Source organism: Sinocyclocheilus anshuiensis, unplaced genomic scaffold (assembly GCF_001515605.1).
Source record: "Sinocyclocheilus anshuiensis isolate Anshui unplaced genomic scaffold, SAMN03320099.WGS_v1.1 scaffold2585, whole genome shotgun sequence".
NCBI lineage: Eukaryota > Metazoa > Chordata > Actinopteri > Cypriniformes > Cyprinidae > Sinocyclocheilus > Sinocyclocheilus anshuiensis.
In genome coordinates, this window is record NW_015542593.1 from 116771 (window position 1) to 130958 (window position 14188).

Below are 14188 nucleotides of genomic sequence, written 5' to 3' on the forward strand. Positions count from 1 at the left end.
GGTAGGAAACATAAAATATCTTCATGGAACATGATCTTTACTTAATATCCTAATGATTTTTGGCATAAAAGAGAAATGTATAATTTTGACCCATACAATGTATTGTTGGCTATTGCTACAAATATACCCCAGCGACTTAACACTGCTTTTGTGCTCCAGGCTCACAGATGTGCTTGAGTCATTTGATGAATTAATTCTGAACTCTGAATTATAGGATGTTTAGAGTGTCATTGTGGTGAGTGATGTTCTCGCTTCTCCATCAGTGAGAGGTGTTAACTTGAGGAAGGTATTATGGAGTTAGAGGATAAAGCCTTATGAAAGATGTTGAGTCAGGTGGATCCGTCTGAGTGTGTGTGTTGCAGGGCTTATTGTTCACTTTCCCATCGGACTCAAGACGTCGTGCTGGATCCATTGGTCACTGTCCGTTCCTCTGCATCTCATGATCTAATCCCACACTTCTTCTCCGGTGAGGACCAGTCTCACGGCGCTGAGCTCCAATGCTCTCGCTGTGACCCTTCAGCTGCCAATCTCGTCTCGCTCTCACTCCGAAAGTCCCAGTTCAGTTCCCTCGCCTCACCATGGACATCGGCGGCCTGACGACGGTGGTGGCCAACTCGGCGTACATCTCGGCCCGTGGCAGTTTCGACGGCACGGCTAACCCGGTGGCCAACCGAGGCAAGAAGTACCATGCCAAACTCAAGCTGCCCCACATCACGGTGTGCGAAGGTCTGAGAGAAACTCTGGATCTGCAGTTTAAGAGCATCTGTGTGGAGCAACCCATTGGTAAGCGACTGTTTCAAGAGTTTCTGGAAACCACCAATGAGTATAAAGGCCCTTGTCGCCTCTGGAAGGACATCGAGGCGTATGACACCGCCGAGGATAAAGACCGAGCTCAGAAAGCCGCCAAAATCCTCCAGCGCTACATGGAGCCTTCGGCCAAGCACTTCTGCCCGTTTTTACCCGAGAACGACATCACCAAGGTGAAGGAGCGGTATGAGGAGGTGGCGGATGACCTGTTTGTGCAGATCCTAGCCAGCGTTTTCGACTTCCTCAAAGAGGTTCCCTTCACCTTCTATCTAGAGACCATGTACTTTAAGCGGTTCCTCCAGTGGAAGTGGCTGGAGATGCAGCCCGTAGCCGAGGACTGGTTCCTGGACTTCCGTGTTCTGGGTAAGGGTGGATTCGGAGAGGTGTCCGCCTGTCAGATGAGGGCCACGGGGAAGCTGTACGCCTGCAAGAAGCTCAACAAGAAGAGGCTGAAGAAGAGGAAAGGCTATGAGGTATGAAAGCGGCTTGATGCCTTTGGTTGAGGTTTGGTTATGAGGATCTTGCCATTGGCGTCCAAAGGACTTACTACTGTTTGAATGAAGAGTTAGTTGTCTGTTCAAATGATTGAAATGTAACGTTAATGGGGTTGAAATAGGTTTAGGGTGCTCTGGTGCTTTGGGCCTGAAATGGGTAAATATGATGAGGTGTTTTTTTTGAGTGTCCTCGGCCGGTTAGAGCAAAACCATTTGAGCTGCTCTTTCCACAAAGTTTATCCGATCTTCACCAAATTTGGTGCAGATCATCTTTAGAACCTTACTGATAAAATAAATCACAGAGATATTGGAAATTTAAAAGCATGTGTTTTGAACCCAATAAATTCAACTGGGTGGTCGCTTGTAAAAGCAAAACCAAACGGTTTTGGTTTAAGGCACAAATGGCACCTTTTCCTCATTTTTTATGGAGATGTCCAGGGCAATAGATATGTATTGCAAGACTAGTAATGGTAACGCTTAGATAACAGGATGTGGATCCTGATTGACATGTTGGTTTTGTGCGATTAAGCAGCTCAGACGTGACATTGATGATGAAGGTGAAGGCTTTACTGCGGGTGATATGCTTTACTAGCGCTTCACTCCAACAAAGCAATCCTGTTTTAGATCACAACTTATGAAATGACCAAACATTCAAAATTAGAGTGTGCTTGTATCAGTTTTGGACTGTTGACTGATTTCCGTCAGAATAAATGATGAAAACCTCCGGTGATGATAAAGGACATTGAGTGCAGCAGAGCATCATGTTCCTCTTCATTCTTCATCAGTTTTGATGAGATGTGCACGTGTTTGAGCGTCTGTAAGCATCAGTCAGATGAGTGAACAGCTCTGTGGACCAGCGGCAGCATTAGAGCTGATGAAGCTTTAGCGCTTTGGCCTGCAGCTCATTATGAAATGCAACTCCAGCACATTTAATTATGGAACAGATTTGTTGTGGAAATCCTGGACAGGAAGAACGCTGGAGATGATACTGACCGTACATGTGTGTCCTTGTGTAAATGTTGAACACTGTCCATCGTGAGTCCAAAGATTATTAAAGACCTCATTCATAGTTACAAGCATGAAAACATCATTCACTGACAGATTATTGTGCTGTTTGGAAACAGTCGCTCTTCTGTTATGCATCGGTTGCGAAACAGAAAACTGGGAAATGCATCCTGCATGTGTCATAATGCATGAAATAAACTACAGTAGGACAACTAGTGCTTTGGTTCACATATATAAAAGAGAACATCTGTGTTAGTATACTGAGGTTCTTAAAATCTATTATAAAGCAGATAGTTCCGGTGCTTGATTCTGATTGGCTGAGCCACGTTCGAAGCTGTTGTAAATGACTCTACAAAGTAACATACACCTTTGTTTACGTTTGTGTGTTGCTCGGCAACCACTTTGTAGCAACCACAACTGTTTCTGAGGAGCTACATTGTTTGGTGGAAGAATACTGTTTTTATTAATATCATTACACTTTATTTGCTCTGTTTTATTTTGTGAAACCTAACTATGTATATGGAATAACCGTTTTATAAAAGCAATAATCCCCGTGAAGCCGTGGTTTACAGTGAATTTACCTAACAACGCCCCTTAGCTGTTATAAATTCACTGTAAACCACGACTTCACGGGGATTATTGCTTTATTATGTATGTTTTGCTCTTTCTGCATGTATATGTTCATCTGAAAAATATGCTTTTATATATGCAGTGGAGTCCAAATGTCAGAGCACTAGTGAAAATGCATAATTTTTCAAATCAAACTTTCATTGTAAATGATATTATTGAAAAGTCGACGTGAACATGAAAGAATCATGAGATCACTGATCTTCTTATTTGATTTCATATCTGACTCGTTAGTCTCCTTCTGTATGTTCTTGTGTCGAGCTGAAGATCGTCCGTCACACTCGTGTTGTTTGTTCTCACAGGGCTCCATGGTTGAGAAACGGATCCTGGCTCGAGTTCACAGTAGATTCATCGTGACGCTGGCTTACGCCTTCCAGACCAAAACAGAGCTGTGTCTGGTGATGACCATCATGAACGGAGGAGACCTGAGGTCAGTCACGCACACACAATGAATCACGGCCATTCTTTAGATTGACCATATTATTATTATTACTTGTATTCTATCCAGATGTTTTTCTGGGCATCTTTGGCCTGTCGTAACTGATTTAGAGCAAAACCATTTCAGCTGCTCTTCCCACAAAGTTTATCCGATCCTCACCAAATTTGGCACAAATAGTCTTCAGAAGCTTTCTGACACAATAAAACACATAGATATTGGATATTCAAAAGCATGTGTTTTGAACCCAGTGAAAACACCTGGGCGATTGCTTGTATCACGCCTGTTCTTTACATTGTGATCTTGAGCCCCAGAGCTCAGTAGCTTTGTAACAGCGCCACCTACTGGTTTAATGTTAAACTTTAAACGTTTCCTCGTAACCTTTGACCCAGTAGGCCTGTTTGGTTGTGATGCACTGCACTTTTGATGAGGTCATTGCCCTGCTTCGCCTGTGATTGCTGGTTTCATATTTTATTTTATTTTTTAGTTTAGTTTAATTGTTTCGTGAATTTCTGTACGTATTTTAAAGAGTCTGTGTGATTCTTTTGCAGGTACCACGTCTATAATGTGGATGAGAATAACCCAGGGTTTTCTGAAGCCAGAGCGTGTTATTATGCTGCTCAGATCATTCAAGGACTGGAGCATCTTCACCAGAAGAGAATCATCTACAGAGACCTGAAGCCAGAAAACGTTCTGCTGGATAATGAAGGTGAACATGTTAAAGTGCATCTCTCATCAACATACACGACCAGTCAAAGGTTTTTGGACCGCAAGATTTTTATCATTTTTTAAAGAAGTCTCTTCTGCTCACCAAGCCTGGATTTATTTGATCCAAAGTACAGCAAAAGCAGTAAAATTGTGAAATATTTTTACTATTTAAAATAACTGCTTTCTATGTGAATATCTGTTAAACTGTAATGTATTTCTGTGATGCGCAGCTGTATTTTCAGCATCATTACTCCAGTCTTCAGTGTCACATGATCTTCAGAAATCATTAGTATATTATATGATTTAGTGTGCACACATCTGATGGGTTGAGAGGGGTTTCGGTCACACACACGTCATGCTGGTGTTTTCAGGTCACGTCCGTATCTCTGACCTCGGCTTGGCTGTGGAGCTCGCAGATGACCAGCTCAAGACCAAAGGCTATGCTGGAACTCCAGGTGAAAAGCTCATCACGTTCAAAAAACATCATGGTCAAAACTCACACTCCAAGAATCTATTGGAGTAGAATCAAGCTTATCTTGATGCTCATATACATCCATATAAACTTGAAACTTTAAACATGAGTGCTGATGCTGCGAGGTTCATTCATAAACATTTTCACCTGTGTGTGTGTGTGTGTGTGTGTGTGTGTGTGTGAGAGTGTGTGTGTGTGTGTGTGTTTTCAGGGTTCATGGCCCCGGAGCTGCTCAAGGGTGAAGAATATGATTACTCAGTAGATTACTTCACTCTCGGGGTCACGCTGTACGAGTTCATCGCCGCCAAAGGACCCTTCAGGACTCGAGGAGAGAAGGTGATCTTCAACATTCGTTCTCCAGAGGATCTTTAGTAGAATCACATTCATGCATTCAGCAGATGCTTTTATTTAAAGCGACTCAAGCAGAATGTGCTTTTGCTTGGAATGAGAAAAGTGCAAGGCCTTGCTCTAAATAACTCATTTGAACTCGAGTGAAGCATTTTTAGAACGGCGTGTCATGCATGAGACGCAGAGACGGTCAAAGGCGGGCGTCTAAGCACAAAACAATGGAACAGTAGCGCGATGCGCAATTCTGTGTGCAATGCATTCATTGGGAATCGAACCCATGAGCTTGGCGTTGCGAGCACCATGTGATCTCCCTATAAAAAGTCGCAATTACCTTTTTTATTTTTTATTCAGTGGCGGAAACGGCCTTCCATACCATTGACCTCCATAGTATGCAAAAAAAAAAAAAAGAAAATACTATGGAAGTCAATGGCTATTCTAATGACAACTCTTCAGTTTTATTTGTTTGCTTGTTTTGTACTCTGTTGTTGTGCTTACAAACACTGTTATATCTGCAGCTGTTGTTCTTGGCTCTGTCATTGTGATTGTTTGCTCCTCAGGTGGAGAATAAAGAGGTGAAGAAGCAGATCCTGAACGACCCGGTGACCTACCCAGAATCCTTCAGTGAGAAAGCCAAGTCCATCTGTGAGGCTCTGCTGGCTAAAGAGGTGGACAAGAGACTGGGCTTCAAGAGCGGCTCGTGTGACGAGCTGCGCGCGCATCCCTTCTTCAGCGAAATCAACTGGAGGAAACTCGACGCAGGTGTGAAGATGATGAGAGTTTAGAGCAAACACAAGCATGATTAGACCTTTACCCTACTGATCAAACGTTTGAAATCAGTACGGTTTTTAAAAATGGTTTTGAATCTCTTCTGCTCAGCGAGGCTGCATTTATTTGATCAAAAATACAGTAAAAATTGTGAAATATTTTTACAATTTAAATTAGCTGTTTTCTATGTGAATATCTGTTAAACTGTAATTTGTTCCTGTGATTAAAGCTGCATTTATTTGATAAAAAATACAGTAAAAAAAATTTAATATTATTGCAATTTAAAATAGCTGTTTCTATGTGAATATCTTTTAAACTGTAATTTATTTCTGTGATCAAAGCTGCATTTATTTGATCAAAAATACAGTAAAAATTGTAAAATATTATTGCAATTTAAAATAGCTGTTTCTATGTGAATATCTGTTAAACTGTAATTTATTTCTGTGATCAAAGCTGCATTTATTTGATCAAAAATACAGTAAAAATTGTAAAATATTATTGCAATTTAAAATAGCTGTTTCTATGTGAATATCTGTTAAACTGTAATTTATTTCTGTGATCAAAGCTGCATTTATTTGATAACAAATACAGTAAAAAATTTTAAATATTATTGCAATTTAAAACAGCTGTTTCTATCTGACTATCTGTTCAACTGTAATTTATTTCTGTGATCAAAGCTGCATTTATTTGATCAAAAATACAGTAAAAATTGTAAAATATTATTGCAATTTAAAATAGCTGTTTCTAAGTGAATATCTGTTAAACTGTAATTTATTTCTGTGATGCGCAGCTGTATTTTCAGCATCATTACTCCAGTCTTCAGTGTCACATGATCTTCAGAAATCAGTCTAATATGCTGATTTGCTGCTCAAGAAACATTTCTGATTATTATCAATGTTGAACACAGTCGTGTATTTTTGTGGAAACTCTGATACTTTTCATTCAAAATTTTGGGAAATGTAAGAATTTTTTTTATTCGTTAATGCTTTTATTTATCAAGGACACATTGAATTGATCAAAAGTGACATTTCTAATGTTCCAAAATATTTCTATTTCAAATAAATGCTGTTTACTTTCTGTTCATCTGTGAATCCTGACAAATAAAATGCATGATGGTTTCCACAAAAATATTGTGCAGCACGACTGTTTTCAACATTAATAATAATAATAAATGTTTCTTGAGCATCAAATCAGCATATTAGAATGCATAAATGCAGCTTTGATCACAGAAATAAATTACAGTTTAACAGATATTCACATAGAAACAGCTAGCTTAAATTGTAATAATTTTCACAATTTTTACTGTATTTTTGATCATATAAATGCAGAGGAAAAACCTTACTAGTGCAGATCCATCAGATCTTGTCTTCTGAGTGCACTAACGCCACACTGATGCCCTGTATACAGGGATTCTGCCGCCTCCTTTCGTACCGGATTCCAAGACGGTCTACGCCAAGAATCTGGACGACGTGGGCGCTTTCTCCACGGTGAAGGGGGTCTGTCTGGAGGACGATGACAAGACGTTCTACGATGAGTTTGCGTCGGGAAACATCCCCATCCCCTGGCAGGAGGAGATGATCGAGATGGGTGTCTACGGCGAGCTGAACGTGTGGGGTCCAAACGGCACGGTGCCCAACGACCTGCGCAGAGAATCCATCCTGGAGCTGCCGCCCAAATCCTCCACCTGCAGCATCTCATAACCACAGCAGCACCGAACCCTCAGATAGAGCACTTCAGCTTCAACTGTGACCCTGGAGCACAAAACCAGTCATAAGGGTCCATTTCTTGAAACTGAGATTTATGCATGAACTGAACGCTGAATAAATCAGCTTTCCATTGATGTATGGTTTGTTAGGATAGGACAATATTTGAAAATCTTTGACCCATACAATGTATTGTTGGCTATTGCTACAAATATCCCTGTGCTGCTTATGACTGCTTTTGTGCTCCAGGGTCACATTTATTCTAAAAGCTCAGGGTGAAGGGTGCACTGCTCTTGAGTATTTATATTAGTGATTATTGAGTTTATTGAGCAGTAAACTGAGTTCAGTTCTGTTCAAGCACGTTTAGCATTTAGGCTTTTAAACAGAACCGAATGAGAATATCTAAGTATAAGGAAAGAATAAAGAGCCAAATGCTTTGCAGTCTTTCTTTGGATATCCATAAAGCTCAGTCAGTAATAACTGTAAGTAAAATTAATGCACTGCAAAAAAAAAAAAAAAAAACTTATCTTGCTTAGTATTTTTGTCTTGTTTCTAAGATATCTAAACATTTTTAAATTAAGATGCATTTACTAGATAAGCAAAATGACGTAAGATATTTAGTCTTGTTTGTATGGGGGAAAACTAAATTAAGTGCATTTTGCTTATAATAAATAAACTGATCTGCCAGTGGGGAAAGTAAAACAAGAGTATTTCTCTTACCCCACTTGCAGAGCATTTTACTTGTTTGAAGCACAATTCACTTAATTTAGTTTTTCCCCTGGATTGAATATCTTACGTCATTTTGCTTATCTAGTACATGCATCTTAATTTAATAATTTTTAGATATTTTGACTAGAAACAAGAGAAAATACTAAGTAAGATAAGCCTTTTTTTTTTTTGCAGTGTTCTCATGTTGTGTTTGGGTTATTTTCCCAAAAAATGTTATCGCATTGTATTAAAACGTTGAGTTTACTCACACGGTTGCTTCTGGTCGAAAATGACCGGCCTACAAAAAAAACTGCTTATAAATCTTGTGTTATGCTGTATTATTAGAGCTTATGAACGTCAGTTTTTGAGTAAATATTGACAAAATTATTCACAAATAATCTTTTATCACTCAAAACTGAATATTTTCAAAATAATGCTTTTTCACTCAAAAAATGAGGTGCATAAGTTCAGATTAATGAGTCTTACGATCAATCAGCTCCAAAAGCAAATGTTGACTTTGATGCTAATTGACAGAAAACAAGTTGACAAACATATTGAATCCAAGATTTGGTGATAATATAGCACAATGAGAGATTTATAAGAATTAAAAAAAAAAAAAAAAGGCTGCTAATTTTTGACAGGAACACTAAATTAGGTGCAGGATTTTCAGCAGCACAAGGGTTAAATAAATGAGATGCGATTATCTGAGTAATAATGACATTGTTCTCTGATCTGAGTGAATGTCCGATTGGACAGATGTCTTTGTATATTTGTTGTTTATGATCAGTTTAATGTTCATTGATTTCTACACCGTCTGAATGAATAATTCAGTGCATTTCTCGTTTTTATTGAACTGGTTTTGAGCTCTTTTCATCCTGAACTCAGTGTTTTTATCTTTGGTCTTAGTGAGTTATTTGAATTGCTTTAATTAATTCCTTGATTGGTTGTGTTTAATGAGCCTGTCTGAGGTGGTGCACAGTGCGAGTGAATGTCGAGCGATCGGTTAACGGGTTAGTTAGAGGCTAGTTAGGTGCTGTTGACTAGTCCTGCCATTGTTGCCATAAACACAAAGACGCTTCTGTGCATGAATTGCTTTCCTTCTAAGTGCCCTAGCAAAGATACCAGTAGCTCTACTTTTGGGAATCCCAATTTTTTTGCATGTAAAAAGCTGTAAATGTCTTTAGGTTGCATTGGTTATCATATCATCCTTTTGAATAATGTGAGAGCTGTCACAATTATGATTTCAAATAAATGTTTTGCCATAAATACACCTCAGCTCTGGGTGTCTGTGTGTTTTGAGAAAAATAAAGAAAAAAGTTACCCTGCTGATTTAAAACCAGGATTTTTGTCATATTGGAGTTTAGTCCATTATGAGGCAGCCCGGGGCTAGTTGTCACACATTTTACTCCAGTGCATATTTGTCTTTTTGGTTGTTATTAAAAAAAAGTCAGTTTCTGTATAGACACAAACCTTAGAGTCTTAAATAAAAAACGCTATTGAACATTTTCACACTTGAAAAAAAAAAAAATCCAAATATACTGTTAATTTAACTGGGGCATGTTGTCACAGTGGAAACCTGCTATTTGTTGACAAGATTACACGTGTTTTAAATATCAAACAATAGCAAAAATACTATATTTAAGATGTATTATAAAAAAAAAAACATTCTGAAACAAAACAATTTAAGAAACAGCAAAAAAGGAAACATGGGGGGAAAAAATTCAAACGTAATTAATTGTTTAAAATTACAACGTAAAAACCACGAAACAACAAAAATGGAAAAATCAACCATAATTAATAAGTTGTATAAAATTACAAACCGTGGCGCAACTTTCACAGAAAACGTAATATTCATGAGGCGTCATCCACGGACATGCATATTCAAATGAGTTATCGTTTAAAATCCTATGTCCGCTTTAGTTATTTTCAACAGGGACCAATGAGGGCGACCGTTGATCTGCGCGTGCGCATAGATCGCCGTCCAATGAAAAGTCGGTTGAAATTTTAAATCTCACCGCGCGCGCTCAGTCGGTTAGCGTTAACGGAGAGAAGATGGCGGAGGAATCCGCCGTTAAAGTGTGCGTTAGAGTCAGACCTCTCATTAAAAGGTAAGAAAAGCTACATATTTAACGTTACAGAGTGGAGGGAAATGTAATATAAGTTAACAGAGTTATTTGCCGAGTGATTCTAACTGACGACACCATCTTAAACTAACTTACTAACGTACAGAAGATTGTTTTTGTTATATTTCTGAAGTAAACCTGTCCTAAAAACAAAATGTGCTTAGTTTGAGGAGGCAAGTTAAACCTAAAAGATTCTTCCAAAAGAGAAATGAAGAATTATTGTCATCTTAAATCAATACAAAAGGCTGTTTTTGTAAATATTTATGAAGGAAATCTATTTTAGAAACCGTAATATGTTACAATACTATATTAGTCAGTAATAATATCCTTTATATTTCGTTGGTTTACCAGGTTTGACAAATTCTGTTAGTTACCATCGAGCTCATTTATTATTTTAACCTTTATAATGCATTCTAAATCTGTGGACTATTTTCCATTTGGACCCAAAGAATCGTCTTTTTGTAGAGAAGACGTAAGTTAATATTTTTTAGCGTAAACTTTATTTTATCAGCAACTTCTCATTCATGATTTTTTTGAATTTTTGAAAATGATTTTTTTTTTTATACCATGTTATTAGTCCTTTTTGATTAAGTAAAAAAACCGAGGAATTCTTTGAAATGTACAATTACACATGACGCACACCAAGTGTGTGTTTATATATATATATATATATGTATGTATGTATGTATGTATGTATGTATAAAAAATGTTCAAGTTTTTATCGGTTAAAATACCAGTATTAACCCCAATAGAATGAATGGAATTTGAATGTATAATTAATGACTGCCCAAAAACAGAAATTTATGAATCCTACCCTGAAAAGTTTTCAAAACAAATTAATTTTACTTGCATAAACCTTCAGTTTCAGATGGAAAAGATGATGCATTTTTCATGCCTCAAAACATTCCTGTTTATCAACAAAATTCATCCCTAAAGTGTGCGAGATATAGGGAAAAGGTGAAATAAATTAAGTTTTTGACACCAATTTAACTCTAGGTAATTTTGGCAAAAGTATTTTTGACACCTAATGGTGCTCCGTACGTACCCAGGTCAAAATGACCCGAACATTTGAAATGGTTTTATCTCTTAAAAGTAATTGTAAAAAAGTAAATGTGTATTTTGAGGATCTTAAAGCATTTGCAAAGTTTCATAAAAAGCTATGCAGTTTTTAGAAATATTTATGCATCTCATTCTCTTCCAAGCCAAATCGGACCCGAATGCATTTTGAGGGTTAATGTATTATTTAAAAGGATAGTTCACCCAAAAATGAAAATCCTGTCATTAATTACTCGCCCTCATGTCGTTCCAAACGCGTAAGAGCTCCGTTCATCTTCAGAACACACATTAAGATATTTCTGATGAAATCCGAGAGCTCTCTTTGGCCCTCCGTAGACAGCAAGCATCCTAACACGATCAAGGACATCGTTAAAATAATCCATGTGACATCAGGGGTTCAACCATAATTAAACGAAGCTACGAGAATACTTTTTGTGCACAAAGAAAACTAAAATAACGACTTTGATAACGACACCCTATAGCGCCATTTTAGACGGTATCGCATATGTTTGTATGAGGATACGTTGTTTACATTCAGATCAAAGCATAAACAATGTAAATAACGTATCCTCTTACATGCGTATGCGATACTGTCTAAAATGGCACTATAGGGTGTCGTTATCAAAGTCGTTATTTTAGTTTTCTTTGTGCACAAAAAGTATTCTCGTAGCTTCGTTTAATTATGGTTGAACCCTGATGTCACATGGATTATTTTAACATTTCTGAGCATTGATGGTGTTAGGATGCTTGCTGTCTGTGGAGGGTCAGAGAGCTCTCGGATTTCATCAGAAATATCTTAATTTGTGTTCCGAAGATGAACGAAGGTCTCACGGGTTTGGAACAACATGAGGGTGAGTAACTAATGACAGAATTTTAATTTTTGGGTGAACTATCCCTTCAAGGCTGATTCTCAGACCCAGCAGTAATGATGATCTGATGATTTCAGAGAGGAATCTGAGAGTTCAGAGCCAGTGCAGCTCTTCTGGAGAGCCGACAAACAGGCCATCCATCAGCTGGATGATGACGGAGCTCAAACCAAGAGCTTCAGCTTCGGTGAGTCGAGCTTCAGCTGATCTTCACTCACCACTAGTGCAGCGCATCATGTTCTGAGCTTCGTGTGTTTCAGACCGCGTGTTCAGCGCTGGAGAGACCACCACTCAGCTCTACCAGGACATCGCAAAGCCGCTGGTCGTGTCTGCCGTTGAAGGCTACAACGGTGAGTCCAGAGATCAGAGCAATTACAATGTATTTGAAAGGCATGCTTGGTGTAATATCAGGCAAACAAGTCAACACAACCGCACGTGCTGCAGTACATACTAGGGTTGCTGCGGTAGACAGTAGGGATGCACCGAAATGAAAATTCTTGGCTGAAGCCAAAAAAAAATGAAACACTGGGCCGGATACCGAACACGGTTTTTCATGTATTTTGACCATTTTTTTTCACCATTGCATAAATTAAATAGCCAAAATGTGCTTTTTACTGTTTTGTCTTGTTTTTCAAAGAAAAAATCAATTACAAAACAACAATTTAAAAATATTTAACACTAAACATTTTTTTACATTCTAGCAGACATTATACCAACAAAGCACAATTTAACTTAAAATTAATAAGTTACTAAAATAATATATTTTGGCAATCAGACCCCCCTTGAATCAGGCATGTATTTTTACTGTAAAATTAAAAGCAGCCTTGCTGAGCAGAAGACACTTCTTTTAAAACATTAGAAAATATTACAGATCTCAAGTTGAACACTGTGTGTATGTTATAATACATGTATTAACAGAGCTGTTGTAAAGATTATCATCATTATTATTGTCTTTTTATTTTATTTTACAGAACAACAGTAAAATTACAATACTAACATTTATGAATGTTGGAGTTCTTGCTTTTTCTCAACTTTTATTTTGGCGGAAACGCGCAGAAAGACCTCAATGCTTCTTTTTGTTGACGAATACGTCGCACATATCGCATTGTCACATGCCTTGTAAAAAATTCATAAAAATGCGACTGAGCAACTGACGAGTAGCACTGTTTCAGCGCAGATTTTCCTCGCGCTTTGAATGCTGGTTAACAAGCAGATAGCGCTGTCAGAATACATGCAATGCGCACGTGTATTAGAAAACATAACGTTCTGCAGTCTATTTACTAATTGTTTAAGACCATTTCGTGATTTAAATCATCATACAGTAACCAGCAACAATCACCCCTTCCTCTTCTTATTGAAGACATGTGCTGCAGCACTAAACAGTCTCTCGCTGTCAGTGCTTGTAATGATTTTTGCATCGTTCTCGGACCGTTTTAAATGCTTACACACTGCTGACGTGTGTGCTGCATAATAAAGAGTGCGCGCCTCTCACTTTACGCCGGTTGCTATTTGATAGCGTCACGTCATTGTTCGGTACAATTTATTTGGTTTTTCCACTCATTTTTCATTTATCACGTAAGGAGAAGCTGACAAGAAGAGTGTGTGAGACAGACAAGAGTTTCAAAACGACATGCAAAAGCGCCTGTTTTAAAAGTATTTTGGATTTTGAAAAGCCGGTTTACTTCTGCCATTTATCTTAGGTGATACTGGAAGTTTTTTTTAAACATGCGTTTATTTATTTGGTTTCACAGTGTTTGCTGATTTTTTTAATTTTTTTATTTCATCAAGTATGCCATGTCTCCCAGCTTTCTTATTCGTTTTGCTAATAAACGTACGTTTCTTATTTGGTTCCACAGTGTTTACTGATCTTCAGTTTTGTATACCTAAACTTTGTGCAGGTTATTTGTTATTTTATATTAGGCATATAGCATGGTGTAGTTTTTATTCATTTTGTTAATAAAAGTTCTACGTTGTATTTTGTTGTTTGAATTGAATTTAAGCAATTGACGCTAATTTGAAATTGAAAGTAAAATGTGCACGGTGCTTTTACAAGCTAAAAAAAAAATCATT

The 14188-nt window shown here is 37.8% G+C and overlaps 2 protein-coding genes across 5 annotated transcripts in view; both read left to right on the top strand.

The window, feature by feature from the left end:
- Positions 1 to 333: 333 nt before the first annotated feature.
- Positions 334 to 7464, top strand: LOC107694475 (rhodopsin kinase-like). The gene is made up of 7 exons (XM_016494174.1): positions 334 to 1280; positions 3236 to 3363; positions 3921 to 4078; positions 4449 to 4532; positions 4761 to 4885; positions 5455 to 5656; positions 7070 to 7464. The coding sequence occupies exons 1-7, from the start codon at positions 579 to 581 to the stop codon at positions 7360 to 7362; spliced, it is 1692 nt and encodes a 563-aa protein (XP_016349660.1). The 5' UTR covers positions 334 to 578; the 3' UTR covers positions 7363 to 7464.
- A 2625-nt stretch (positions 7465 to 10089) lies between these two features.
- The window catches only part of LOC107694473 (centromere-associated protein E-like), a 54510-nt gene continuing 50411 nt past the window's right edge, over positions 10090 to 14188 (top strand). For all 4 annotated transcript variants that reach the window (XM_016494173.1, XM_016494170.1, XM_016494172.1 and 1 more), the window contains exons 1-3: positions 10090 to 10181; positions 12199 to 12305; positions 12379 to 12468. In XM_016494173.1, the coding sequence (XP_016349659.1) occupies positions 10126 to 10181; positions 12199 to 12305; positions 12379 to 12468 (253 nt within the window). In that variant the 5' untranslated portion in view covers positions 10090 to 10125. The remainder of the gene's footprint in view (positions 10182 to 12198; positions 12306 to 12378; positions 12469 to 14188) is intronic.

What these genes read in the sequence shown, in the direction of transcription:
- LOC107694475 (XM_016494174.1), top strand. Translation starts at nt 579, where the DNA reads ATGGACATCGGCGGCCTGACGACGGTGGTGGCCAACTCGGCGTACATC. An exon ending in ATGAACGGAGGAGACCTGAG is followed by an intron (nt 3,364 to 3,920) that starts GTCAGTCACGCA and finishes ATTCTTTTGCAG; the next exon opens with GTACCACGTCTATAATGTGG. An exon ending in AGGCTATGCTGGAACTCCAG is followed by an intron (nt 4,533 to 4,760) that starts GTGAAAAGCTCA and finishes GTGTGTTTTCAG; the next exon opens with GGTTCATGGCCCCGGAGCTG.